Source organism: Coffea arabica, chromosome 9e (genome assembly GCF_036785885.1).
Source record: "Coffea arabica cultivar ET-39 chromosome 9e, Coffea Arabica ET-39 HiFi, whole genome shotgun sequence".
NCBI classification, from domain to species: Eukaryota; Viridiplantae; Streptophyta; class Magnoliopsida; order Gentianales; family Rubiaceae; genus Coffea; species Coffea arabica.
This window is the reverse complement of record NC_092327.1, coordinates 2,636,831-2,662,700: the sequence shown is the minus strand read 5'-3', so window position 1 is coordinate 2,662,700 and position 25,870 is coordinate 2,636,831. Positions and strand designations below refer to the sequence as shown.

At 34.9% G+C, this 25,870-nt stretch overlaps 2 protein-coding genes across 4 annotated transcripts; one reads left to right on the top strand and one right to left on the bottom strand.

Moving 5' to 3' along the window:
• The first annotated feature begins 12,973 nt into the window (after positions 1-12,973).
• Positions 12,974-17,887, top strand: LOC113709276 (uncharacterized). The gene is made up of 11 exons (XM_027231996.2): positions 12,974-13,310; positions 13,562-13,642; positions 13,778-13,873; positions 14,012-14,095; positions 14,180-14,249; positions 14,358-14,440; positions 14,898-14,977; positions 15,493-15,591; positions 15,692-15,797; positions 17,407-17,496; positions 17,638-17,887. Exons 1-11 carry the CDS (start codon positions 13,059-13,061, stop codon positions 17,674-17,676), a joined length of 1,080 nt encoding a protein of 359 aa, XP_027087797.1. The 5' UTR covers positions 12,974-13,058; the 3' UTR covers positions 17,677-17,887.
• A 1,124-nt stretch (positions 17,888-19,011) lies between these two features.
• Positions 19,012-24,268, bottom strand: LOC113710571 (uncharacterized). 3 transcript variants are annotated; one of them, XM_072065499.1, is made up of 7 exons: positions 24,101-24,268; positions 23,179-23,234; positions 21,071-22,271; positions 20,889-20,933; positions 20,709-20,807; positions 20,299-20,463; positions 19,012-19,472 (listed from the first exon to the last, which is right to left on the bottom strand). In XM_072065499.1, exons 3-7 carry the CDS (start codon positions 22,244-22,246, stop codon positions 19,323-19,325), a joined length of 1,635 nt encoding a protein of 544 aa, XP_071921600.1. In that variant the 5' UTR covers positions 22,247-22,271; positions 23,179-23,234; positions 24,101-24,268; the 3' UTR covers positions 19,012-19,322. The 3 variants fall into 3 exon arrangements, with proteins under 3 accessions (XP_071921600.1, XP_071921599.1, XP_027089453.2); XM_072065498.1 differs by lacking the exon at positions 23,179-23,234 and having other exon boundaries at positions 24,045-24,268; XM_027233652.2 differs by lacking the exon at positions 23,179-23,234.
• Between the last annotated feature and the right edge of the window lie 1,602 nt (positions 24,269-25,870).

Here is a 25,870-nt window from a genome sequence, read left to right as displayed (position 1 = left end):
CATCTACTTCCAAATTCGAGATGCAACTCATATTAAAGGATAAGCGGTTTAGAAACTGATCACTAATAGTAATAGAGCATGTGCATTCAAAGATAGAAACCCGTTTTTCTCTTCCCAACTAAAATATCATCTAGCTTTTTGTGTAAAACATGCCTATCAGACATTCTAGAAATGTCAGCAAGTGGCCATTTGAATTTATTTATAAAAAAATCTACTGAATAAAGGATCATTATCTTGAAAATGGCTATGAATCTACTACTTATCAATAAAAAAAAATAGAATTGACTAAACATAGCGAAAGAGAGAATCGAGAGCCTTGAAAGGAGCTGCAAATGCTACTTGAAGAATAACAAGCATTCATAGTGGGAGCGATCCTCTTTGGTGACCAGATTGACTAGAAGAGTCTGTCGATGCAAAGCAGTGTTTTTTTTTTCAATGCATGGCTTTTTTTAGAACTACAAAGCAAGTCAAGAGCATATACAACTAAATTAGAAGGGAAAATGACCTATTTCATCCCTCACATTTCATAAAAATATTCTTTTCGTCCCTCACTTTTAAAATGAAGCAATTTCATCCCTGACATTTAAAAATTAAAACTATTACATCCCTGAACCTAATTTTCAATTTGAATCAAACCATCCAATAACCCAGTAATAAATTTTGGAGATAGAGTTGATAGGTCACTCGGTCAATTTCATCATATTCACGTGACATTTATCAAACCAAAAAAATAAACATTATAACATAAAGGCCATTATTTGTCTTGGAATAGTCGGGTTTTTCTTTTGGGTAAATCTTTTCATGCATCGTTAGTATATTCGCTTGCGAGTCTAGATGTGTATCACAAATACAAAATTTGGTGTTTAAATTTAAATTGAAATGATATGGTAGGTACATAAAACCATCAATGTATACAATGACAATGTAGGAATTCAAGTTGAGTTATATTCAAGTTGAGTTAACCAAGTGATCTACCAATTATACCTCCAAAATTTGTAATCAGGTTGATAGGTGGTTTGATTCAGATTGAAAATTGGGTTCAAGGATGTAATATTTTTAATTTTGAAATGTCAGGGATGAAATTGTTTCATTTTAAAAGTAAGGGATGAAAAGAATATTTTTGTGAAATGTGAGAGATGAAATAGGTCATTTTCCCAAATTAGAAAGTCAAAACTAAAAAGCAGAACTCATTGCTACTACGAATTCGATCCCTTTAAAACCAATTCCTTTAGAGCAAGACTTTGGCAAAGAAATCGCTAATAGGCTAAACTCTTAGAGCTTGGATATAAAAGCCTACTAAAAAATTGGATGCACATTAAATTAAAACAAAGAACTTTTCACTCTTTTGATATCAAGAAAGACTAAAGATGGGAGAGTACACATAGACATCCTCAGGAAAGAACTAATGAACTATGACATCCCTAACACTTATGCAATGAGATACCAAGCATCTGATACCACCTACAAAGCTAAGAGGCCACTGGCGCTGAATATGACCCATAACGAATGCTAATCACCACCAGCATTTGATGTCATCTGATAAGAGAGATCTCTTTCGGCAAAAAATTATACCAACGATTCGAATTATTATGCTTGATAAAAGGAACAAGGGAAACTTAAATAAAAGAGAGCGGTACTGCAATTAAAATAGAAATTTAGGCAAGACACGTACCTCTTCCGCAACAAGGCATTTTTTCATAAAAGTCTAATCACGTCCCACCACTATTGTCTTTAGTCTCTAAACTCTCGTAAGGCCACTCTCTCCTCGAAAATTGCCAGGTGTGAAATGATCCCTTTTCGTCAAGGAAAGAAAGCTAATAGCAGCTTATCTTAGGTTTGAGTTTTTATTTCTTTTACTCTCATTTAGTTAGAGGTTCTTTCTTTGGATTTAATTTAAAACCTATAGTGGTTTGAAGCACATTCGATTGAAGTCCATTTTTTTTATTTGTGCCCTTGGAAAGCGTAGTGGCAAGTGGCAAATGCAGTAGGATTGAGAGGAGGGGGACTATCAGGCTTGTAGTATGAGCAGATCTAGTAATATTAGCAAGCGATGAACTGCTAATAACTGATGAACTGAGAGTGCAAGATGAAGAGAATTCAGACTCCTTGGGAAACACTTTTGTGCTCTATAGAAGAGCCATGAAAAAATGACCTAGATTGAGAAATGTAGACATGATAGAAGAAAAAAAGATTGACTAGGCAAGAGACGAACAAAAATAGGAGGCTAGTCGACACCTAAGGAGGAAGCCTGTTACCTTTTACTACCAATACTCTGCCTTATTCCTTATTTCATTTCCGCTCTATCTTCTTCACTATTTCTTCATTTCTCATGCTTCTATTTTATCTCTCTTAAAAGCAAAGCGCTATTTCAATTGAAGTTGGTAAAATCTATGATAGATTGAAGCTATCTAGTGCAAGCATTCCCTCTTGCCTCTCTCTATACTGCCCTATTCTCCGCCTTTTCTTTGAATCCCATGTAAGCTGGTCAATTCTGCCTTTAGTTCTTATTCATGTTCTAACTATTCATTTATCCTTTTGCCGTATTTCCTGCCTTTCTTATTGTGCCTTTACAGTTGTCAGCGCATCATCTTTTGCATGTCTCTGCAAATAGATTTTGAAATATAAGACTGAAATGCCATTCGACAAATAAAAATTAGAAATGCTGAAGCACGTATTGAGATTCATTCAAGTCTCTTTGATTTGGTTCTCTCAGTAGTTTCGTATATATAAGAGGCACTGTGTGTTATATTCATTCAAACTCATAATGCAAGAACGAGTAGAATATCTGCTCTTTAGCTTAACTAGTTATACCGAGAATTCATGATAATAGGTGAAAGGGGGGAAATTTTTGAAAAAAAAATAGTCTTTTTAGTAGACATTCTGACTTGTAAAGATAGTCTAGCAAGTTTGGACTACGGACACTTAGCTAACTAGTTATTTATTAGCCTAACCTAATTCGGTGTAAAATTCATTAAACTGCTAAGGTACCGCTATCTCATTGGCTGAACCATGGCACTATACTCAACAAATGAAAATCTAACAAAATCTTTCAGGAATGAGCTTATCGCCTTGTAATTGAGAGGTTCCTTGTTGCCTATGAGTTTTATTTGGAACAGATAATGGAAATCCCCTTTCCATTTTCTATTTCCATTATCTAACTTAACTCAAGTTTGTTTAGCATCCTTAGTTGATTTGATGAGATGGTCCAAACTTCAGTTTGTGACTGGATCCTTTAATAAAAAGCCAATTTTTTTTATGGGTGCCACTTTTCAAGGACGTAATTGTAGTAATCAAGATAAGATGCCAGTCCCTTCCAATATGAGTGTCAGACTTGCTTACTGCCCCTGTGACCCAATACAATCTCTATTTGAAGTTGTTGCATCTACCCTAACTTCTGACGAGTGGCCAGTCTCCAACCCTTTTATAGGAACAAATCTCGGTCTTTTGAACATCAAGTCAATCTAAATGAATCCTTATAATATATAAGAACATGTTTAAGGCCACTCATTGCTTGGAAAGTGACCCATTTCAACTGCTTGTGTGAAGGGTTGTTTTTGTCTCATAAAAATTGTGTTGATGTTCAAGTTACTTGTGGTATACATGCTTAATACTTGTGTTTAGAGTAATTTTACCTATTTGACCTGTAGTAGGGCTAATGGGGTCTTTATGGTGGGACATGTGTCTTTGGTATATGTTAACCATGATGGGTTGTTTTAGTAATATGAGTGCTTTGTTGAAATTAGTGATGCATATGGTACAAATACATATAGCTTTCGATAATTTCTTATTGACACATTTCACATTTACATTAATTTACCGCTCAATTAAATGATTTGAGTTTGTTTTGTGGAGAAAATTTTTTAAAAAGAAGCCGATAAAACGTGATCTTGATAAGAAGAGTTTGAACCTGCATGACAAAACCATTAACTAACTTTGAATGAAAGTCTGGAACTAACACACCATTTTTGAATTATTAGAAAAAATGAATGAAAAAATAATTACTTTTTACAATAAATAATGAACTATAGAATTCCCAATATCTTGAAACATTTGATGAGATAAAATGTTAAATTAAACATAAAACTTGAATCCCTAGATCCTGTTGATGAAAAGCATACTCTAAAAATATCTACACAAACGAACTAATGAGGTGCCAATATTGACATCCTATTCTATAAAATTATATATTAAGTTGTTTCTGAACTAATCAAGTATAGAATATCACATTTGTGCTCATGTTAACGGTTTGTTCTATACTAATGGATATTAATCTTAGTGGAGTTTCTGAGATGTATCCCAGCATCACTAAACTAATTTAACACAATCAGATATCTAACTACTTTCAGTCATGGCACTTTCACAAGAAAGCATGATAATTATTTTTTGTAAGTAAAAGCCAAAAAAAAAAAGAAGGAAAACTAATTGTATGGGAAACTCACCTCAATTCAAAGGAAAATCCATGTTGATAACCAAACATATTACAAAGATAAAATCTATAGGCAGCAACATATTTAGCAGCCATTCAATCATAAAAGCAAAGGGGGAAAACGAAAAAAGAAAGAAGGCCATGCGTAGCAAATGTGGAAGAAGAAGAAAGGCCACAGGTGGCAAACGTGGAGGAGGTACTGCACCATCTGGTAGTTGTTTAATAAGTAGAGCTATTAAGAGGAGTTAAGTGGTTCACAATCGATTATAAAACTATAAAGTTCCACTCCAATTGGGGCAAAAAAGTCATTTCATTCCACACTTATCATTTATCATATGTACAATTTTCAATGACGTTGCAAGTATCACGGGTATATAAGTAATAAAAATTCAAATGAAAACTTTGTCTTCTGAACCCATGGCTTCCTTCTCCATTACTACCATGTTTCCAAGAAATTTTTCACTTTAATCGTAAATCCACCTGCTCCACTACATTACTGCTCCCTTCTCCTCTTACGAACCCTCCTTCCTTCCTCCCTCGACATTCTCTTCCTCTTAACTCTACCTACAGCTGCCACCACCGCCTCCTCTATCCTCTTCCTCCTCCATCCTCTTATTCTCAAAATCTACTAGTGACTTCCATTCAACCTTTTCTCACTGACATACTACAAAATTATTAGTATTTTTTATATATTCCCATTTCTTATTTTTAATTGTTTGACATGATTTTTTTTTGCTTATGATTTCACATTTTATTAAGCTTTTGGTTGCACGTAGGATTTTAGATTTTTTAATTTATTGATTATTTTGATTAAATCAGTATTTTTTGGAATTTGAATTGGACAGGTACTTATGAAAAAATTTTATAGAGACCTACCATTTTCTTGATGTTAGCATTTGAATTTTTTCTATAGATTGATTTTTTGATTCCTCTATTGTGTTTATCTACTTCAGTATTCATTGCTGTTAAATTTATTTTTGTATCTCACATCAAAAATTTTACAAAGAGGTGTCAGAGTTTCAGGTTTTAGATTATTGATGACAATAATAAATTATCAATATCAATTTTGGGACATTGATTTAGCGTTACCGAAAGTGGAGAAAGAACCTGTTGGAATTCAATTGGATTTTTTGTAAAGAAGAATTGTTTGTCCCATTGGATCTCATTGAGGGCTTTGAGGAAAGGTGAAATAAGATTACTATGTTTGTATTTTTAGTCTGTGGGGATCTATTAAATCTTTTGTTTTATAGAGCAAATTAGTGGGTTTTTAATCTATTAAGTCTTTTGTACTATTTAACCTCTTTTGTATTTTCAATTTTAAGTGCTTTTAGGCCTAAGAATTATTTCGTAGATTTTATGTACTCTCTTTTGTACTATCTTTCTGTTATAGTAAATTTGCTACTCTTTCGTTCGTGGACATAGATCAATACGGCCGAATCATATAAATTTTGTATTTCTATTTTATTTATTTTCTTTTTTATTTGTCTTTTAGGATTGCCAAAAATCCTTTTGTCAATTTCCTAGAACTAGACCTAATACTTGCCTCTTGAATTTTTCTATCTATTCCTTTTTTTTGTTATTATTTTAGGAAAATATGTTAAAACAGTCAAATAGAATAGGAAAGAGAATATTTTGTATATTAATTTGATTAGTTTGTTGCCATCCTAGTAAAAGTCAAAAGCTAATTTATAGGCATTAGAATATGATTTAATTGGTATTGTATCATGTATAAAGTTGTACCTTTTACTCTTGAATGATTATAAGAACAAATTCTTTCACTAAAATATCTTCTTATTATGGTATCAGAGCACCGAATCTAGGAATCTGAAAACTTTTCCTCATTCCATTATTAATCAAGGGAGACACAAACAAGCCAACTCAATTAAGCATGGCATCTTCATAATTTTGACAATCCCAATCAACCTTTGTATCAACTTAGATTGATTCTTGTATCACAAGTTCTGACTGAAGAAAACTACAACACATGGAATCACTCTATGATTATGGCCTTAACAGTCAAAAACAAATACAGCTTTGTTGATGGATTGATTTTACGACCAAACGAAAATGCAGAAGACAAATTGTAGCAGTGGATTCGTTGCGACAATCTCGTCAAGACCTGGATATTAGGTTTACTTTCCAAGGAAATTGCAGCAAGTGTTCTCTATTATGATGAAACAAAGGCAGTTTGGGATGAATTACGTGAACGTTTCTCTCAAGTAAACCGTGTCAAACTTTTTCACATTAAAAATGAGATACATGATTGTATGCAAGGAACCATGTCTGTTAGTTTCTACTTTACCAAACTCAAATGATTATGGAATAAAAGAGACATCCTTTTTTCTATTGCAGCTCGGCAATATGGAACTATGAAGGAAGAGCTATTCTATTGAGAAATAGAGAAAACCATCAAGTTTCTTATAGGATTGACTGAATCCTTTGAAACAATACGGGGACAAATATTGACAATTGATCCCTTTTTAAAGGTCATAAGGCTTATTCCCTTGTGCTTAGACATGAACGACAGCGAGGTATGTCTTCAGAAAAAGAATATAGGTCAGCTTGAGGTAGCAACATTTACAATCAAGGATCCAAATAAGAGGGGCAGTAATCATGTGTGAAAAATGTGAAAAAAAATGGATATAGCACAGACAACTGCCGAGAACATTTGAAGTGCTCTTATTGTGGATGGAAGGGCCACACAATTGATCTTTGTCGAAAAACTCAAGAAGGATCAATCATTTTGAATGATTATAGCAAAGCAAGGTAATCAATTTGGTGCTTCACACCAAGTTGAAAAAACTGACATACCCAACTCATTGCCTTTCACTCAGGAACAGTGCCAACAAATCCTACAAATGCTTAAAGAATAATAAGTCTTCCATGGCAAATCAAGTTAGTAATTCTTTAGTTCATGATGAACTTTCAGGTAAAATTCTTTGTTTTTCATCTCAAGGCAGGAAAATCACATGGATTCTTGATAGTGGAGCAATTGATCATATCATCTGCAATCTTGAATTGTTTATCACTTAAAAAATTATTAGAAATAAGACAGTAAAACTGTTAGATGGATCTATTGCTGATGTTACACATGTTGGTCGAGTTATGTTCTCATCTAGTTTGGTTCTTGATGATGTTTTATGTGTCTCAAATTTTTAATTAAACCTCATCTCCATAACACAGCTTGCCCGCTACTCCTTTTGTACCATCACATTTCTTACTTATCTTTGTGCGAGATAGGACCTACGCTCAAAGAAGATGATTGGGTTGGGAACTGAACACAGGGAACTCTACTATCTTGATGAAGCACAGACACCCTCGTGTAATTCGGCCATTCCCTCTTCCTCCATTATTTGGCATCAACGCCTTGAACACTCTTCAAATAAAGTGTCTGTTTTATTTTCTAGTTTGGATAATAAGTTTTGTTGTACACATAATTGTTCGGTTTGTCTCTTAGCAAAACAAACCAGATTGCCTTTTCTCTTGAGTAAACTTTCTAGTCAAATACCTTTTGAGAAATTGCATATTGACATTTGGAATGGATACTGCGTTTCATCTGATCCTGGAGTTTGATGCTTTCTCACCATCATTGATGACTTTACTTGGTGCACTTGGGTTTACTTGATACGTTATAAATCTGAAACTCAAACCCACCTAATCAATTTCATTAATATAGTTGAAACTTAATTTTCTTGCAAGGTTAAGGTTGTGCACAGTGACAATGGCCATGAGTTCATACTCAAAGAATATTATATGTCCAAAAAGATCATCCATCACACAGTTGCGTTGACATTCCATAACAAAATGGGGTGATTGAATGGAAATATAGATATTTGGTAACTATGACACCAGTTTTGTTTTTCCAAACCCACCTTTTTAAAATCTTCCGGGGGAATGCCATTCTGATTTCTACATACCTTATAAATCACACACCTATGTCCATTTTGCAAGGAAAAATATCTTATGAATGGTTTTTTAATTCAACACCCAATTACTCACATTTAAGAGTATTTGGATGTTTATGTTTCGCCTCCACTCATGCCCAAAGGCCATCTAAATTTGATAAACGTGCAACCCAATGTATTTTTCTTGGCTATCCTTATGAAAAAAAAAGATATCGAGTATATGATCTTGGACTCCACAAGTTTTTGTGTCTCGTAATGTTACCTTCTTTGAACAAGAATTTTCCTTCAAAAATGCTTTCGTTGCTATTGAGAAATCCGCTACATCTACTCATGATAAATTCATTTTCTATGATGATCTTGTCATATTACAAAACTCCATCGAGACACTTACCCTAAGAATGCTGTCAATAATTCTCATCATATTATTCCGACTTCTTCCATACCTGCTTCTGTACACTGTTATTTCACAAGACCAACCAAATGTCTTCCCTTTCTTCAGAATTATCATGTGGAAGCAGTCCTCTCGTCTCGGCCTGACCCCTCATCAACCTCTAGCATGGTCACCACTTCATGTATGCCACACAATCTTTCTCAAGTCCTTTCATATGACCAATTATCTACCTCTCATAAAATTTTTACCACTTCTTTAATCATTGTAAAAAAACCAACTAATTTTTTACAGGCTCTGAAGGATCCTCTGTGGCACATAGCCACGCGCAATGAAATCGATGCCCGCCAATCAAACAATACATGGACACTTATGTCTCTCCCACTTGACAAGAAATCAATAGGATGTAAATAGGTGTACAAAATGAAACTCAAATCCGATGGAACCATAGAGCGTTATAAGACTCGTTTGGTTGCCAAAGGATACAATTAGATTGAAGGACTTGATTACCGAGAGACTTTTGCCCCGATTGCTAAGTTTGTTATTATGCGTGTCCTCTTAGTGTTGTTGCAATTCAAGGATGGAATCTCCACCAATTTGATGTCAACAATGCCTTTTTGCATGGCGATCTTGATGAAGACGTATACATGTCCCTACCACCGGGATTCGGACGAAAGGGAGAGACTCGAATATGTAAACTTAACAAGTCACTCTATGGCTTGAAACAAGTTTCTCGACAATGGTTTCTGAAATTATCTTCAGCTCTTAAACTTGCTGATTTTCAATAATCAAAGGCAGATTATTCATTATTCGTCCGATTTCACAAAGGTAGTTTCGTAGTAATTCTTGTATATGTTGATGATGTGATCTTAACAAGTAATGATATGCAACATATTCAAGACTCGAAAGAATTTTATCCGAACAATTCAAAATCAAGGATCTTGGTCAGCTCAAATATTTTTTGGGAATAGAGGTGGCAAGGTCTTCGAAAGGTATTTCTCTCTCTCAAAGAAAATATGCATTAGAGATATTAGAAGATGTTGGATTTCTAGGAGCTAAACCAGTAAGGTTTCCCATGGAACAAAACTTGGCTTTTACACAATCTGATGGAGATCTTCTGAATGACCCTTCAATGTATAAGCATCTTGTAGGAAGGTTGATCAATTTGACTATCACTAGGTCAGATTTGGTCTATGCAATTCATGTTTTAAGTCACTTTATGGGCAAACCACGTGTGTAATATCTTGAAGCAATACATAGAGTTCTTAGATACATAAAGCAAACACTAGGATAAGGCATTTTACTATCCTCTACAAGCACACTTCAATTAAAGGCCTTTTGTGATGCGGATTGGCCATGTTGCAAAGATACAAGAAGGTCTATAACAGGGTACTGCATATTTCTTGGACAATCACCCATTTCTTAGAAGACAAAGAAGCAAACTACGGTGGCTCGATCAACTGCAGAGGCAAAATACCATTCTATGGCTACTACTTGTTGCGAAGTTACTTGGTTGAAGAATGTCTTGAGAGACTTAGGAATCAAACATCCCCAACCAGTCATATTATTTTGTGATAATCAAGCTGCTTTACACATTGCCTCGAATCTGGTCTTTCATGAACGAACGAAACACATTGAAATTGACTACGACTTAGTTCGTGACAAAATTCAAGAAGGCTTGATTAAAACAGCACATGTGAGGACCAATGATCAAATCGCGGACTTATTCACCAAGGCGATGAGTACACTGTCATTTGAGATATTACTTAGTAAGCTGGGTGTTATTAACATAAACTCCAACTTGAGGGGGTGTGTTAAAAACAATCAAATAAAATAGGAAAGAGAATATTTTGTATATTAATTTGATTAGTTAGTTGCTATCCTAATAAAAGTCAAAGCTAATTTATAGGCATTAGAATAGGATCTAATTGGTATTGTATCGTGTATAAAGTTGTACTTTTTGCTCTTGGATGATTATAAGAACAAATTCTTTCACCAAAATATCTTCTTATTAAAATCTCTAAATACGATTTCAAAAGAAGTGTTTTTACACTGGAATAGCAATAGATTTGATAGATATTACTTGATATTATTTACTAAACTGAAACACTAACTTGATGTTCTTGATTCTATTTGACAACTTCTTTTTTTCTTTTTTGGTTTTGAAAATTTAGTCTTTGAAATCTGGTATGTTTGTGTCATGTGCTCGATGACCTTTTAAATAATGAATTTAGTATAGTATTTGTCCTTTTTTTTATCGACTATTTGTCCTTCTTTTTCCATTGACTACAATAACATTTCTCTAATCTAATATATTCTATCCTACAATGAGGGGAGTCTAAAGAGGCAATATAAAGGACTAACGGGTATATAGACTCGATTAGACCAAAAGGGATGCTCTGGCATTCTTATTCTATAGAGGGGTAGTCTGACATTCCTATTCTATAGGGATGGAGAACCTAAAGATGGTTAGCATTTATACAGATTCGATTAGACTAAAGGGGTGCTCTGGCATTCCTATTCTACAAGGAGGGAGAACATAAAAAGACCGTATAAGTGTGGCATGTATATAGACCTGACTAGATCAAATGGTGCTTTGGTATCTCTTTTGAATTTTTTCATTGCAGGTGGAGTTTGAACCCAAGATCTATAGTCCAAAGAAGGAATTTAATCCTACTTTTAATGGCCACAGAGCTAAAACTTGTTGGTTAGTACAATGTTTGTTGGTTTGTGAATTATTCGAAAAACATATACCTCATGCATAGTGTGAGGGGCAAACACTCATGTTTTTGTTTTCTTCCTTAATAACACAGATTGCATTTTTTTTTTTTGAAGAATTAGCGAGTTTTATATAAAAATAAGAATTTACACTCTAACCATCAATTTTCCCCTCTTATCTTCCTCTATAATTCTAAGATTAAGGGGGAAATTTGACTCAAAATAACTTTATTCACCCTATTGAGATAACTAGCCATAAAGTCAGCAGTTTGATTATATTGGCGATATACAAAATATATAGTCAGCTCCTTGAAGCATGAGATTAAATCCTTTATATCAGAATATGCAACTAGAGCCCTCCAAGGACAGTCACTTTTGCTGTTTAAGATATTTACAACAAGTTTTGAATTAGTGTGGATCTCAATACGTTTCCTTCTCTTGAGTTTAGCAAACACCAATGCTTCCTTGATGGCTTCCAACTCATGGGTTAATATTGAATCAGCGCATAGTCTAATAGCCTTGGATTGATTCCTTGATGGCTTCCAATAAAGATTGGTTCCCAAATCCTAAAAGCAAAAATGCACTTTCATCCCTTTGTTTGGGGTATTGGACAATTTTGTCCCTAAAGTTTTAGTCAAAACATGTTTCATCCTTATAATTTTATAATTTTGACAAATTTCGTTTCTAAAGATTCATACAAACACAATTTCATCATCATAATTTCATAAATTTGACTAATTAAGGACAATTGATGGATTGCCAGGTGATTTGAATGAAATATCATCACTTGACTATAGCATGCCCGTTAATAAAATAAAAAAAAATATTAGATCAACGAAAACCTCAGAAATTGTTTTTTAATTCACTTTCTTATTTAAGAAAAAATTAAAAAATTTCGCCCACCATTAATCTCCTATTAATCACAAATTAAACAAAAAGATTGAGAGGAAACGAAGTTGGGGAGAGGAAAAAACCCTATTGTAGTCAATAGGAGAAAATTTTCAAACAATCCCATTACAACCAATTAGAGAAAAATATTAGTGTGAACAAAAGAATTGTTTAGATTGTCATTTATTTGCAAAATTATGGTTTGTTGTATCATATACATGCTTTTCAAATTGTCTATTTATCCAATTTATTTTTTTAACTCACATACTGCATATCATAAATTAAAAAAGATAATCTCTTAATCGAACACACTCATTATTATTTCTATAATTTAATCGATGATTGAATTAAGTATTAAAAATACAATTATTAACAGGACATGCTAATCATGTGATGATATTCTATCCAAATTGGTTAACAATCATTTAGTTGTCTTCAATTGGTCAAATTTATGAAATTATGATGATGAATTGTGTTTGTATAAAACTTTCGAGATGAAATTGATCGAAATTATAAAACTACGAGAACAAAATGCATTTTGACTGAAACTTTAGGGACAAAATTGTTCAAACACTCTGAACATTAGGGATGAAAAGTGCAATTTTCCCAAATCCTAAAATACAACCTCTTAATAATTTGAAGGGTTTTTGGAAGAGTTTATCGGTCTTGTTGACCTCGTAAATTGTTGTTCTTCTTGGTTCACTAGTGCAGAAGAAGAGCTAGTCGGAGAAAAATGGGAGGAAAGAGAAAGGATTTCGCCAGCACCACCGATGTCCAGGGTACCGAGGAAGGAGGAGAACAAAAGGTAAAGAAGAAGAAGAAGGAGAAACTGGCGGCGGATGGATTGCTTCCATCGACAATAAAGAATAAGGAGAAGAGGTCTGCCGTCCATGCCAAGCTTAAGCAGCAGAAAAGGCTTGAGAAACGTAAGAGGGCCAAGGCTCGTGAAGCGGCTGAGCAGAGAGCTCTTGAGCTTGGCGAGGAGGTTTGCCTTTCATCCTTTTTCTTTTTTAAATTCATTTATTTTAAAGACATTCTTTTTCCATATCTTTCTCATCAAACGAATGCTGTTTGTTAATCTTGAGGCTTTAGTGTTTGGTATGTCCAATCCGATATGTCTAATATATGCTAATAATTTGCAATTAGTAATTTTTGATCCAACAAGCAAGCAATTGATTAAAACAAGATTTGACTATCTAATTGTATTCTGATGGACATTTTTCTGTCGACAAGCAGCCTCCGCCGAGGAAAATCCCTCGCACAATTGAAAATACCAGGGAGCTTGACGAGACTATCTGCAAGCCTGACGATGAAGAGGTATCCTGTTATCCATCTTGAATCTTCAATGTTTTCCCAAGCTGCATATTTGGAAAGAATACTTGGGAAATTTGATAACATGACAGATTATCCTGTGTGTCTCATATGTGCTGCTCTTGCCTTCTTCATCTACAGCTATTTGCTGCAAATGATGCAGATGAATTTAGTTCGATTCTGAAGCAGGACCGCACTCCAAAGATACTCATAACAACTTGCCGCTTCAATTCAACTGTATGTGTTAATTTGAGTATATGTACCTATTTGACTGTACAGCGTTGCCTTTAGTTTCAGATCATTGTTTTCCCTGTTGTCAAAGACTTGCTTTTTTTGTGTGTAGATTTTATGTCTTATTTATTTCTTTCTCTACAGAGGGGACCTGCTTTTATATCAGATCTACTCTCTGTGATCCCAAATGCACACTATTTCAAGAGAGGAACCTATGATCTTAAAAAGGTTTTAATATTAATTTCTGTTAATTCCTTTTTTTTTCAAAAAACTACAAAATAGTTTTTATTTTGGCATATTTTGCCTATGCAGATTGTAGAATATGCAGAAAATAAGGAATTCACTTCTGTTATCGTTGTCCACACTAATCGCCGGGAACCAGGTTAAATTATGCAGCCTTTATCTAGCATTTGCACACAACCATTGCCTCTGGCCTTTTTTCTCTCTTCATGAGTTAATGTAGAATACTAATGATGGAATCTTCTTTTAGATGCTTTATTGATAATTGCATTACCTGATGGACCTACTGCCCATTTCAAATTATCAAAGCTGCTTCTGCGCAAGGATATTAAGGTTTGTTGGTCCTCCGTCTTCTTTTTCAGAATCTTGTCTAAGCTGCTAAGCTTTTTAATTAGGAATGATTTTCCCTTAAGAGAAGAAGCTATATTAGTTTGATAAGGGTGCTGAATGTTGTCATGGTTTTACGTTGCACTCTAGTACTCATGATGATTTTAGTATTGCAATTTCTGATGGTCCTTTAGTTAGATACCTATCCCCAAAGTGTTCCTTTGATAGCTTTGTTTCAGTATCCTGCTATTCCTTCCTCAATATTTTCCCTCATTCTCAATAGTGTAATTTTAATTATCATGTGCTTTCTTCTGTGTGTGTTTTCTTGAAATGGCTGTTGTTTTCATGGATATCTGGGTCTGTTTATGTGTATGTGTATTCCATACTTAGGTGTTGCATGTTGGATTTTGGATGTCTTGTAGTTCCAGATAGATGATGATGCTTTACTCTCCTTCACTTGCAGAATCATGGGAATCCAACTAGTCACAAGCCTGAGCTAGTCTTGAATAACTTCACAACACGCTTGGGACATCGTATCGGGAGGTGACTTCTTGTTTTATATGTGATTTTTTCAAGAGAGTTACAGGAAATTGGATGTGTGTTTAAAACATTGATTATATTTAGTGTGGTGGCACAGTTAATTTATGTTGTTTTCTCTGGATTTGCACAGATCATCTCTCTCTCTCTCTCTCTCGCCTGTATGTGTTTGTGAATGTCTTGTACTCTTAAACCTAGAATATTTATGAAGTATTTTGCTAGATAATTTCTGTCTCGTGCACTTTAAGATCTCTCTCTCTCTCTCTCTCTCCTGTATGTGTTTGTGAATGTCATGTACTCTTAAACCTAGAATATTTATGAAGTATTTTGCTAGATAATTTCTGTCTCGTGCACTTTAAGATCTCTCTCTCTCTCTCTCTCTCCTGTATGTGTTTGTGAATGTCATGTACTCTTAAACCTAGAATATTTATGAAGTATTTTGCTAGATAATTTCTGTCTCGTGCACTTTAGGATCTATATTTTTGTTTATGACTCTTTCTATGCATTATTTTGGTTAATAGGTTGATACAATCGCTTTTCCCACAAGATCCTAATTTTCATGGTCGTCGAGTTGTAACGTTTCACAATCAACGTGATTTTGTATTCTTTCGCCATCACCGGTGTGTGTTCTTTCTTTTAAGGAGTTTGTTCTATTCCACATATTGATCTTAGACTTGTAATAAAGCTTTGTGATGGCAACCTTATCTTTTGAATGTGAAGTTACATTTTTGAAACCAAAGAAAGTAAGCAGGCTGCATCCAGTGGCAAAAAGAGCAAGGATAATAACGATGAGAAAAGCGAGCAGAAACTTATTGCACGACTTCAGGTTTGTGTTTCTGATTTAGTTCATTCTTGTCTTGAGATGTATATTCTTTCTTTTGTGATAAGTACTTCTAGCACATTTAGAATTCAAGAATAAGTTTTAGTTTTGTTAAAAATGCTATTTGTCCTAATCCCAAGATAAGGGGAATTAATTTGTTGCTGTTTTAAGGAGACTAAGCCTTAAAATGGCAATTAGTAATGCACTTGGATCTGCACAAATTTGCCTGCAAGGAACTCTATAGTAAGTTTGAATCTTCCCATGAATGGCCTTGTCCTCATATTTGGCATCTGCAGCACCCTTAGTTTCGGTATATGAAGATGCACATCATACAGGCCATGTTTTGACCGGAATGTCTATTGTTAACTGGTAATTGAGTCAATGCCAGTCATACATGTTTCTTTGGGTTAACTGGTTAAGGAATGGAGAAAACCCCTCTTGACACTTCTATAGCCCCTTATAATATTCCTGTCATACAGGTCTTTTATGCTTTAGCATTTTTCGTCTTTCTTTTTAATTGCTGTTTATACTGATGGCCAATTCTTTTCATGCTTTACGGCAGTTCTTTTTAAGGTTTGGAATCGATTTAGTGGCTGAAAAAAAACTCACATTCATATTATCCACTTAAAAAATGTAGAGAAGGATAAGAAACAAGGGGCAAAAAAATGCAACATGAAAGGAAATAGCTATCTGAGTCAGAATATGAATTAGAAACTTTACCTAGTAAAGCTGAAACTACACCAAGAACTTGGCTTCTAGCTGGTCTGGTAAGTGTATGTGCTATAGAGATCTGAACATTCGTGAACAATGCTTAAAATTTCCTTCCAGTTTGTTTTAACTGTTCATCAAAGAAATATTTATTACTACAAAACAACAACACATAAAAGGCAAAACAGAAGCAGAGAAAGAGACTATTGGTAATCTGTTTGTTTGACTTTCATATGTTATCTGTTTTTTCCACCTATTGATTTTCTTATTGCAAGAGAACTCTCCTCGTGAAGTCGAATACTTTGAAGATATGAAGTATATATAGTATGAAGAGGGCAGAAAGCAAAGTTTGAGTCTGTGTAATGATGCAAAACTGTCACTTCCCTTGCTGGGAGGGAGTTGATATGGAATTACATACGTGTTTTAAATTGATCTAAGTTTCTCATGAGATCAAAAATCTTTTTGAGGAAAATTTCATGATTTCTTGTCTATGAGCTTGAAAACCTATGGACAGTGATGAGTTTTTTCTCATTACCAAAAAGAGAAAAAAAAAGTGACGAGTTTTCCAACAAGATAAAGCTGTTTGAATGATGCTATTCAACTTCTTTTAATGAGAGTTAATGAGATGGAGCTTGATGCTATTGTTATCTTATTCAGATGTCTGCATTTGCCTCCAAATGCCAGCTTTTTAGGGTAGTTAATCGGCAAACTTTGCAAAAAAACAAAAAGTGGATTGTTGTGCCTGACTATTTTAAGTTTATTATTATATGTGTTTGCCATTGAAGTTTTTAGGAAAAAAGTTTTACAGCTGCCAGGTATTGTGTTAATGTTGATAGTCCTCATGTAGTTCACTTAATATATTCTCTGCCTATGATGCCTTTTGTAACATCAGATGGAAATCTTGCAGGAATGCGGTCCTCGTTTCACATTAAAGTTAATCAGTCTGCAACATGGAACATTTGATTCAAAGGGTGGGGAATATGAGTGGGTTCACAAGGTGATTCCCGCTTATTTTTTATTCTGCAATAATGCTTGATTTAGCTATAGGTCTTCATTACTTATACAGATATTTATCTTTTTTGCCTGCATTGAGCTAATTCATTTTTCTGCTCTGCTTTGTTTATCTTTTGAATACCAGCCGGAAATGGATACTAGTCGCAGAAGATTTTTCTTGTGAGAGAAATGTTGTCCTACTGGGTAAATAGGTTTTAGTTTCAGGTTAAGAACAAGTTAAAAGTGTAGCTTCCTGTGAGGATCTGTGAGCTTAGGTCTTATTAGATCTCCAGCTCAGGTTAGGTATGAGATATTGAGTTTACAAATTGTGTATCCACATTGGTTATTTATCAGCTCTAATGCAAGTTTTGGAGATTTTCAGCTTGGTGCTGGCAGTCCTTTTTGTCGTGTAGAAATGTTTTATCCTCCCCCCCCCCCTACCCCCCCAACACCCACGTCTTCCAACAAAAAAAATCCCCCCTCGTGGGACAAGTAGGGGAAGCTTCGTAAAAGGGCTTGTTTAGGCAAAACCACGAGAAGGTTGGCTATTGTGACCGTGTCGATCTTTGAATGCATTGATTGTACTGATTTTAGTTAAATTCTATGTTTATCAGCTCCAACTCAAATGCTTGGAGATTTTGAGTTGGTCCAGGCAGTCTTGTTTGTTTTGGCCTTTTGGGTGGCTAGTGATTTTAGGCGTAGACTTGTTTTTTTATTTATTTTGGACGGATAAGGAAATCTCTTGGTGGGGACTTGGTACATGAAACCATGGGAAGGCTGGCGAATAGAAATGGGTCAATTGCAGTGAAAAATTTGTCGTACTTCAACCGCAAATGAGTAGCTTTCTGTGTTTGGGCTGAAGTACTGAAGATTTATCTTGAACTCTTATATGTGGTTGCTCAATTATTGGTTGAACTATCCATCATAAGTTGTTGGTTTTGATTGTCTTGGTAATATTTTTTTCACTTCATTAAAGGTTCTTTGCATGGAAACATAGAGGGCCTTTACAAAGAAATCCTAGATGGAAACCACATTAAACGCGGGAAGAATAAAAAGGATGAAGCAAACTAACATCAGCAGTTCCTTATTCTGGGGCCTAAGGCTTGGCAACTAGATGACAGGGCTGTTATGATTAGTATTGTACTGCCAACCAAATTTTGGTTAATATTGCAAAAGAATTTAAGCATTCGTACCAACCCGGGTTCGGTCAAAAATAAAAAAGAATGGTAAAAAGATTTCTTAACGATCTAAAAGAAATTATTTAACAGGTTTAACAGCATGTGAATCATAAAAAATAAATAGATGAAGTGAACAAATACTTGAACTCCATTTCGTTCGAAATTCTTTCCAACTAGACAAAGGGATTGAAGTGTAAATTATTTATTTCTTTTTATGTAGAAGACTTTTTAGTTTTTGAGATGCTTATAATCTTGTTACCAATTTGTTTTATCAATACAAGTGAAATGTACAGTCAACCGGTAACATCTTACATACCTTGAAAACTTTCCAACATCTAAAATTTGTTCAATGGAATAGAAATCATGTTTACTTTATAGAGTTTTAGAAAGACACAAATGTTACATTATTTTAGATGTAAACAATTTTCCAAGGAGTATCAACATCTTAACTCTCCTATCCTATCTTTTACCCTGCCACCTAAATTTCCACTTAGAAATCAGTTATTGCTTACTAAACTGAATGTAGCTAAGAAACTATTTACGTCAGAAGGGAAAAAATGAGAAGAGGAAGGCGGTGCAAAAGCATGACCAGACTCTGTAATTTGTACATGGGTATGTTATTTAGTGTCCTTGTATAGCTTGGCAGTTGAGCTTAGGACGACAAAGAAGACTGGGATGGTGCAGCTGAAGCCTTGCAAATGGGACACCAATTCTTCAACCGTAACCACTGGTGTATACATACCAAGTGATAACCATGTTCACATCCCAGCTTCCCAATTTCATCACCAGCTACATACTCTTCCTGCAAAGTAGGTGCTTTTCATCAATGTTTGAGTGTGCATGGAAAGAATTCAAGTATAACTGGCAAATCAGTTTCTCCAATTAGAGAAAATCATCCACCATAGGAAAACATGGATGAGGTGTCAGAAATTCTGCAAGCATTCAAATAGGGCCTAATTCTAAACCAGGAAACTTGTAGCATTATCAAATTTGTTGCAAGCTACTAATGCATCATTGTTGGAACAAACGAGAATCATGCATCACAGAGTCAACTGGTTTCCCGCAGTTCCAATCTCTATAAATTATACATAATTTTGCACAAGCAAATTGATGCAGCTGAAACAAAAGGCTCATCATCATCATCAGCTAAGTTGAATTTGAAGCAAAACCGACTGAGGTTCAGCCAGAAGAGACACAGGCAAACATGCACACACATTTAAGTCTTCACAATAAACGTTCTCTTTATTCATCTTCGGCCTTCCTTTCTTTTCTTCCTTTTTTTTTCAAGAGGGGGGGGGGGGGGGGGGTTGGGGGGAGGGATGGGGGTTCTGCATACAGCAGATTTATATTCTGGTCCGTTTCTTAGGGAATTCATTTTTCAAAAAAAAAAAAAAAAAAAAAAAACCTACTTCCACTGGAGCTCTTTTAGAAATACTGGCCAACATTGCCAACTTAATCCAAGCTTACCTCAAAATCTCTCATCTAGGATGACCACTGATGGTAATTCTATGCTACAGTTAGGCTGCTTCTATCTTGAGGGCCAAAAACTTTTTTAACAGTAACTACTCAAAGCACATCCAAACAAAAGCGTTATTTCAAGAGCATATATTTGGTAATGAGGACACCACCTGGCAAATACTGCATCTAATATCAGCTTCATCCTCACTACATCCAGCAGCCCCAACATCTGCCGTAGCAGTCTGGTATATGCTTTTCGTGATGCATTTAGCAAATGCCTCTTCTGAGAGTGCTGTGCTCACAGTACCCATCCTCTCCTCTAAAGCAAGTAATTCCTGTCAAAAAGGAGTACAAAAACAGTCAAGAAGTACAAAAAGAGGGCATTGTACATCAGCGGCACCAATTTATAGCCAAGAAACAAATAAGAAAACTTTCGTGATTAACAAAAAAATGCTGATTTAAAAGACAATTGTTATAAATTCAAGTTAGTACAATCTGGTTAGCCAGAAAAGGAATAAAAAGTAGTTAGAACAATATTGTACTTAGTGATTCCAATCTATTGCATCTTATGATAACCTACCTCATACGACATGTTATCAATGTCTAATCTCATATCTCTGTGCTGGTCGTAGAAGTTAAGGTGGCCAAGAAATAAATCGTTCTCCAAAGCAAGTAATTCCTGAGTCAAAATGGATAAGAAGTAAAGTCAACATACAAGTGCCAATCTGCACAAATCATAAAGTTGCCAAAGATTGAGTACCTCATACTCTTCATCTTGTCCAATTCTCTCAAGAGCTAGTAGTACCTGCGCCAGAATGAAATAATACAATTTACTAAAAATTGCCAAGGCAAGATCAAGAAAACAGAACTGGAGTATTGAGTTCTCTGTTAAGCACAAAAGAAACAAAGGAGTGTGCTTCTTCGGATGAACCAGAGAAGTACCTCAGCAACTCCATTCAGGTTACGTCGCCGCAAAGCATGAGTAATACCATGTTCTGTGGGCGTCAAGGACATTATACCAGTTCTCGCAGATAGTCTACAGGAGCTTGAAGCATTTGAAGAACCTTCCATGGAAGATTGATAAGATAAACTATGTAAATTAGCACTATTAGGAGTTTCAGGTCTAGATAATTGTGCAATACCGCTACTGGATTCACTGGTTAATAAAGCATTTCTGTTGTCAAGATTTGAAAGCCCAATCCTAGTATTTGAGTTCAATGCCTTCCGAGTCCTCAGAGGTGCAGTGTGAGAATCACTATTTGAAACCCAGCTTCTACCATGTCTTGAGCCAGTGACAGAGATTCCTGTATTGAAGGCGGAGACATGTCCATCTTCAGAACGAGCCATGCTACCTCTTCTTCCTGAAGAAGATGTACTACTTTGTGCTTCAGGACTTCTTTTTCTTAAAACATCCCTCTTAACCTTAGATTCTGAGGCTGAACCACCTCGTGGGATAACATCAGATATTGAGTTGCATCTTAAATTTCTTAAACCATACCGACTCCCATTGTAGTTCCTAGACCCTGAAGCCATGCTATTTGATGTAGAAATAACAGATGTAACAGAGGGACCAGGAAGAGGATTTTGACAGCCAGACGGAGGCTTGTGACGAAATACTATATGAGATTTCTTACTTGATCCTGTGCTTGAACTCCCTACTTCTGTCAGTGTGACTTTACCAGCACTTGAATCTTGTAAATCAGGCTGCAGTACCGTGTTATTCCTATTTACTAAAGGGATGTGTTCTGTAACATCTGGCTCACACCGAACACCACAAGATTCTGCAGAATCATTGTCTAAGTTAGACAAAGATTTCCTAAAAGAATCAGAATCACGTCGTGATTTTCTTCCATTATTAATTGGAAAACAAGTCTCTGGGGAGCTCCTAGTAGTCTGCTTGCCATTTGAAGAATGACAGGAAGGCCTTATATTTTTGGATTTGTCAGCACAATCACTTTGATTACTCTTTCCATATTTAAGTCTTCCATTGCATCCAAGACGATTGCAAAATTCAGCATTTTGATCTCTTTTATCAATGGTATCCCTGGAAACAAGTCTAGATCCTTTTCTGGGGACAACCACCCCAACTCTGTGTCTCTTACCAGAAAACTCATCCATCTTACTTTACTATCTACCCTTATTCCTGTATGAGCAATAACATATTGAAGCAGTCAAGACCTTCATATAGGTTTGACATCTAAATCAACATAAAACCAGCTCTCCCTTACAAGCGAAAAGAGATTATTTTCCAAAAAAAAAAAAAAAGTTGTAGTTGAACAGCATTTAGACAAGTATTAAAACAATTAATCGTGGTTTACCAATGAAAAATATAGCAGCAATTAATTCCAGCAAAGTTAAGCTTCAAATTATCGAGTAACAAGAACTAATGTACTATACAAGTAGATTCCAGATTAAATTCAGGAAGCAAGCATCTCATATAACAAACTGGGAGTAATTACGTACACTCAGAAATTCCTGTTATAATAAACACGAGAAGTCATATTCAATAGAAGGGAAAACAGAATAATAAGCGTGACTCATCTTCAAGAGGGAAGCAACATTGAAACAAAAAAGACAGGCAGAAATGCCAGTGGAGGGAAAAATCCACATAGTATTTTTGCCCAAGAAATCAGCTCAGTCAATGATTTATTGTAGGTCACAAAACATTCTTCGGTATTCATATGCACCTAGAGGAAAGTTCTAGATAAAGAACCCAATCAGACATGAAATGATAATTATCATTAATTAGCTAAATTCTTTTCCTACATTAATAACAATCAAATTACCATAAAGGAGCAGCAAAACTCAACTCATAAACTGCATCCTAGCTGTGGTTTTACTGCCTAATAACTATGGGGAGGGAAGGCCATTCCACATCACTAGGATCAGATAGTAGGGCACAGCATGTAAATGAGGTACGTAAACAACAAGGCAATCCATCTTCCATTAAGGTAAGCCAGAGTTCAGGTACCATAAAGTCTCACTGGAGATCTGTCCTTACTATAGCAACAGGCACAGATTAAAACGACACAGCAACTAACAATACTTACATACAAAACGCAAGAGCTCCTCCAAACTAATTGAAGAGCTTAAACACAAGAAATTCCTGTAGAAAACACGGATATGGAAATCATACAGCAACCTTCAATTTCCTCATACAAATAGATACATGCAGTTTCTGGAAAAAGAGAGTTGCAGTCAAATATCACATAATACACAAACAAAAGTGGCTTATTACAGAATACCACCATTATGATTAATGATCATATGATTATAGACACTCAAATACAAAAGCAAGTCATATAAGAATCAGCATACCACAAATACTGTTCAATAGAATGACGAAACCAGTAAAGGACAGGAATAAAAACGAAAAGAAAAAAAAAAATTGAAAAAAAAAAAGGATGGTCAAAGGACAAACTTTCCGCAAAATATGGCATCAAAAGCTCTTGATTATAAACGGAAAAAGGTTCCCACCAATTTACTCCTTAACCAAAGCAAATAAAATTGGCTTCTCCAAAATCATCCTATAACCAACTTATTCGACAGAAAACCAAGAAACCCACATATATTGCATAAAAACATCAACCATCAAATAACAATCAAGACAAAAACCAAACAAAAAAATTCAAACAAACGAAAAATTCATATCTTCATAGGCCAATCTGCAAGTAAACATTACAAACAAATCAATTAACAGAACTAGCTCATAACGATCAATCCATTCCGACTTTATTTGGTGGAAAAGAATAAATTAACAATATCGACTAAGGACTAGATTCTGTTCCCCTTTTCCCGTTTTGTCATCAGAAACCCAAATACAATACAAAATTTCACATACGAACAAAGACAAACGGAGCAAACCCATATCAGAACACCCAATAAAAACCCAATTGTAGCTGCCAAAAAATGGTACCATGTCTTTACTGCTTAATCATCTGAATAAAGAATAACAAACTTTTCGTTCTCTACCTTTCTTGTTGTGATCACTGAACGCTATGGAAGGAGGAGAAGGCCTTTTTGTAGCGTTTAATTAGAGAGAAAGCAAGGGAACAAAGATAGGAAAGAAACGTGTTGAGCATGGAACGATCCGATGTCCGAGGCTGGAGGAAGGCTACTACTACTTCTAACAAGAGAACGAGAAGAAAGAAGTCGTAGTTATAGTATGAGTTAATTGTAATATACCCCTCGAAATATCACAGGCTTGTATTTTATGCCACGAAATCTTAATTCTATACGTATTATGTAAAAGCAATATGACACTTGGTTCAATTGGCAAGGCTAATAGAAGCTCGGATTCAAATTTCACTTCCAATAGTCACTTATTGGTAAGCAATCAAGTAGAAAACAATCAAGAAGAACTTTATTAGTCACTAAAATGCATCAAGTGCTGCCCTGACCTTGGAATCAAACAACCTTCCATCCATCTTAAACAATTACATAAAACAAAAACAAAAAAAAATGTTTGACAAATTTTTGAAGCTTAAAATTTTTGTATTTTTTTTACTTTTCATTTGCAAGATTTAATTTAAGACATTATTAATTTAAAATTTTTGTTGGAAAAGTTGGTAAAACTAGTGTCTTAATTTGAAGTTTTGATTACTTAAAAAAAGAAATCTTGTTGATCAAAGGTGACACATAATTAAGATGGACAAAATAGCATTTAGTACCACATACCACTATTTTTGACAAATTGTTCAAGTCAAATACTTTCATGTTGAAAAGTTTGCTTACCCCTAAATGAATGGAAAATTATAGTAGACAAATCTAGTTGATAGGTACTAAAGTCATTCTCTTATTTTTTTTCTAGCTGATATTAAGAAATGGGATTTGATTCATTTACTGTGGATTCTCTTTTCATTTTTTACAATACACATATAAATGTATGACATGTATTTTCATTTATTAGGATGGGACATGATCATTTTAAATTTAACTAATCCTAACCTCTGTCAATAAATAAAAACACGTGTTATACATCCACCAAATATGCACTGCAAGAAATGGAGAGAGAATCCATTGGAAAGGAGCCAAATTCCTTGAGTAATTTACCATAAATAATAAATTGTTAAAGATAAAAAACCGAGGTAAGATAATTGGTATTTAGGATTACATACAGAAAATAATTGACTTTAAAGGGGGGCGTAGTGCAATTATGAACTCTAATAAGTAGCAATAACTAAAGTGGGAGATGGAGCCAAGCAACCAAAATCATATCCTTAGGGACCTTAACTAAAGCAATAACTAAATAGCCATCCTGCCATTGAGTCTCCCTGGAATAGATGTTGGCCGTTAGGTTAGTTTGACTTAGGATGGGTCAAAGATCTACGGCTACCGGAGGTCTAAAAGATTAATGTCAAGCTAATTTCAATCCGTAGGGGCCCACGAATATATGAAACCTCAAAGGACTACTACCACTTGGTTGAATTTGGACCCGATGGCCCATCACTAAACTGAAAGGAAACATTCGGCCGCCTTTTAAGCTCTACTAACTATTGCAACTGTCGACCTCTCTTGTTTTCTTGGATTTAATAATGTTGAGCAATATCCACACTTTTTTTGTACTTTTTTCAGGTTCCACAATAATTCTTAAATTGGAAATAAAATGTGATAAGACTTGCACTACAGCTAAAAGGCATTTAAATGGTTGCTATTTCTCATTTTTGCACTTGAAGATTCCTAATAAAAAAGTTCGACAAATATGTTTCTCAGCAACACTGTTTTATTAGCATTTTTTGTTTA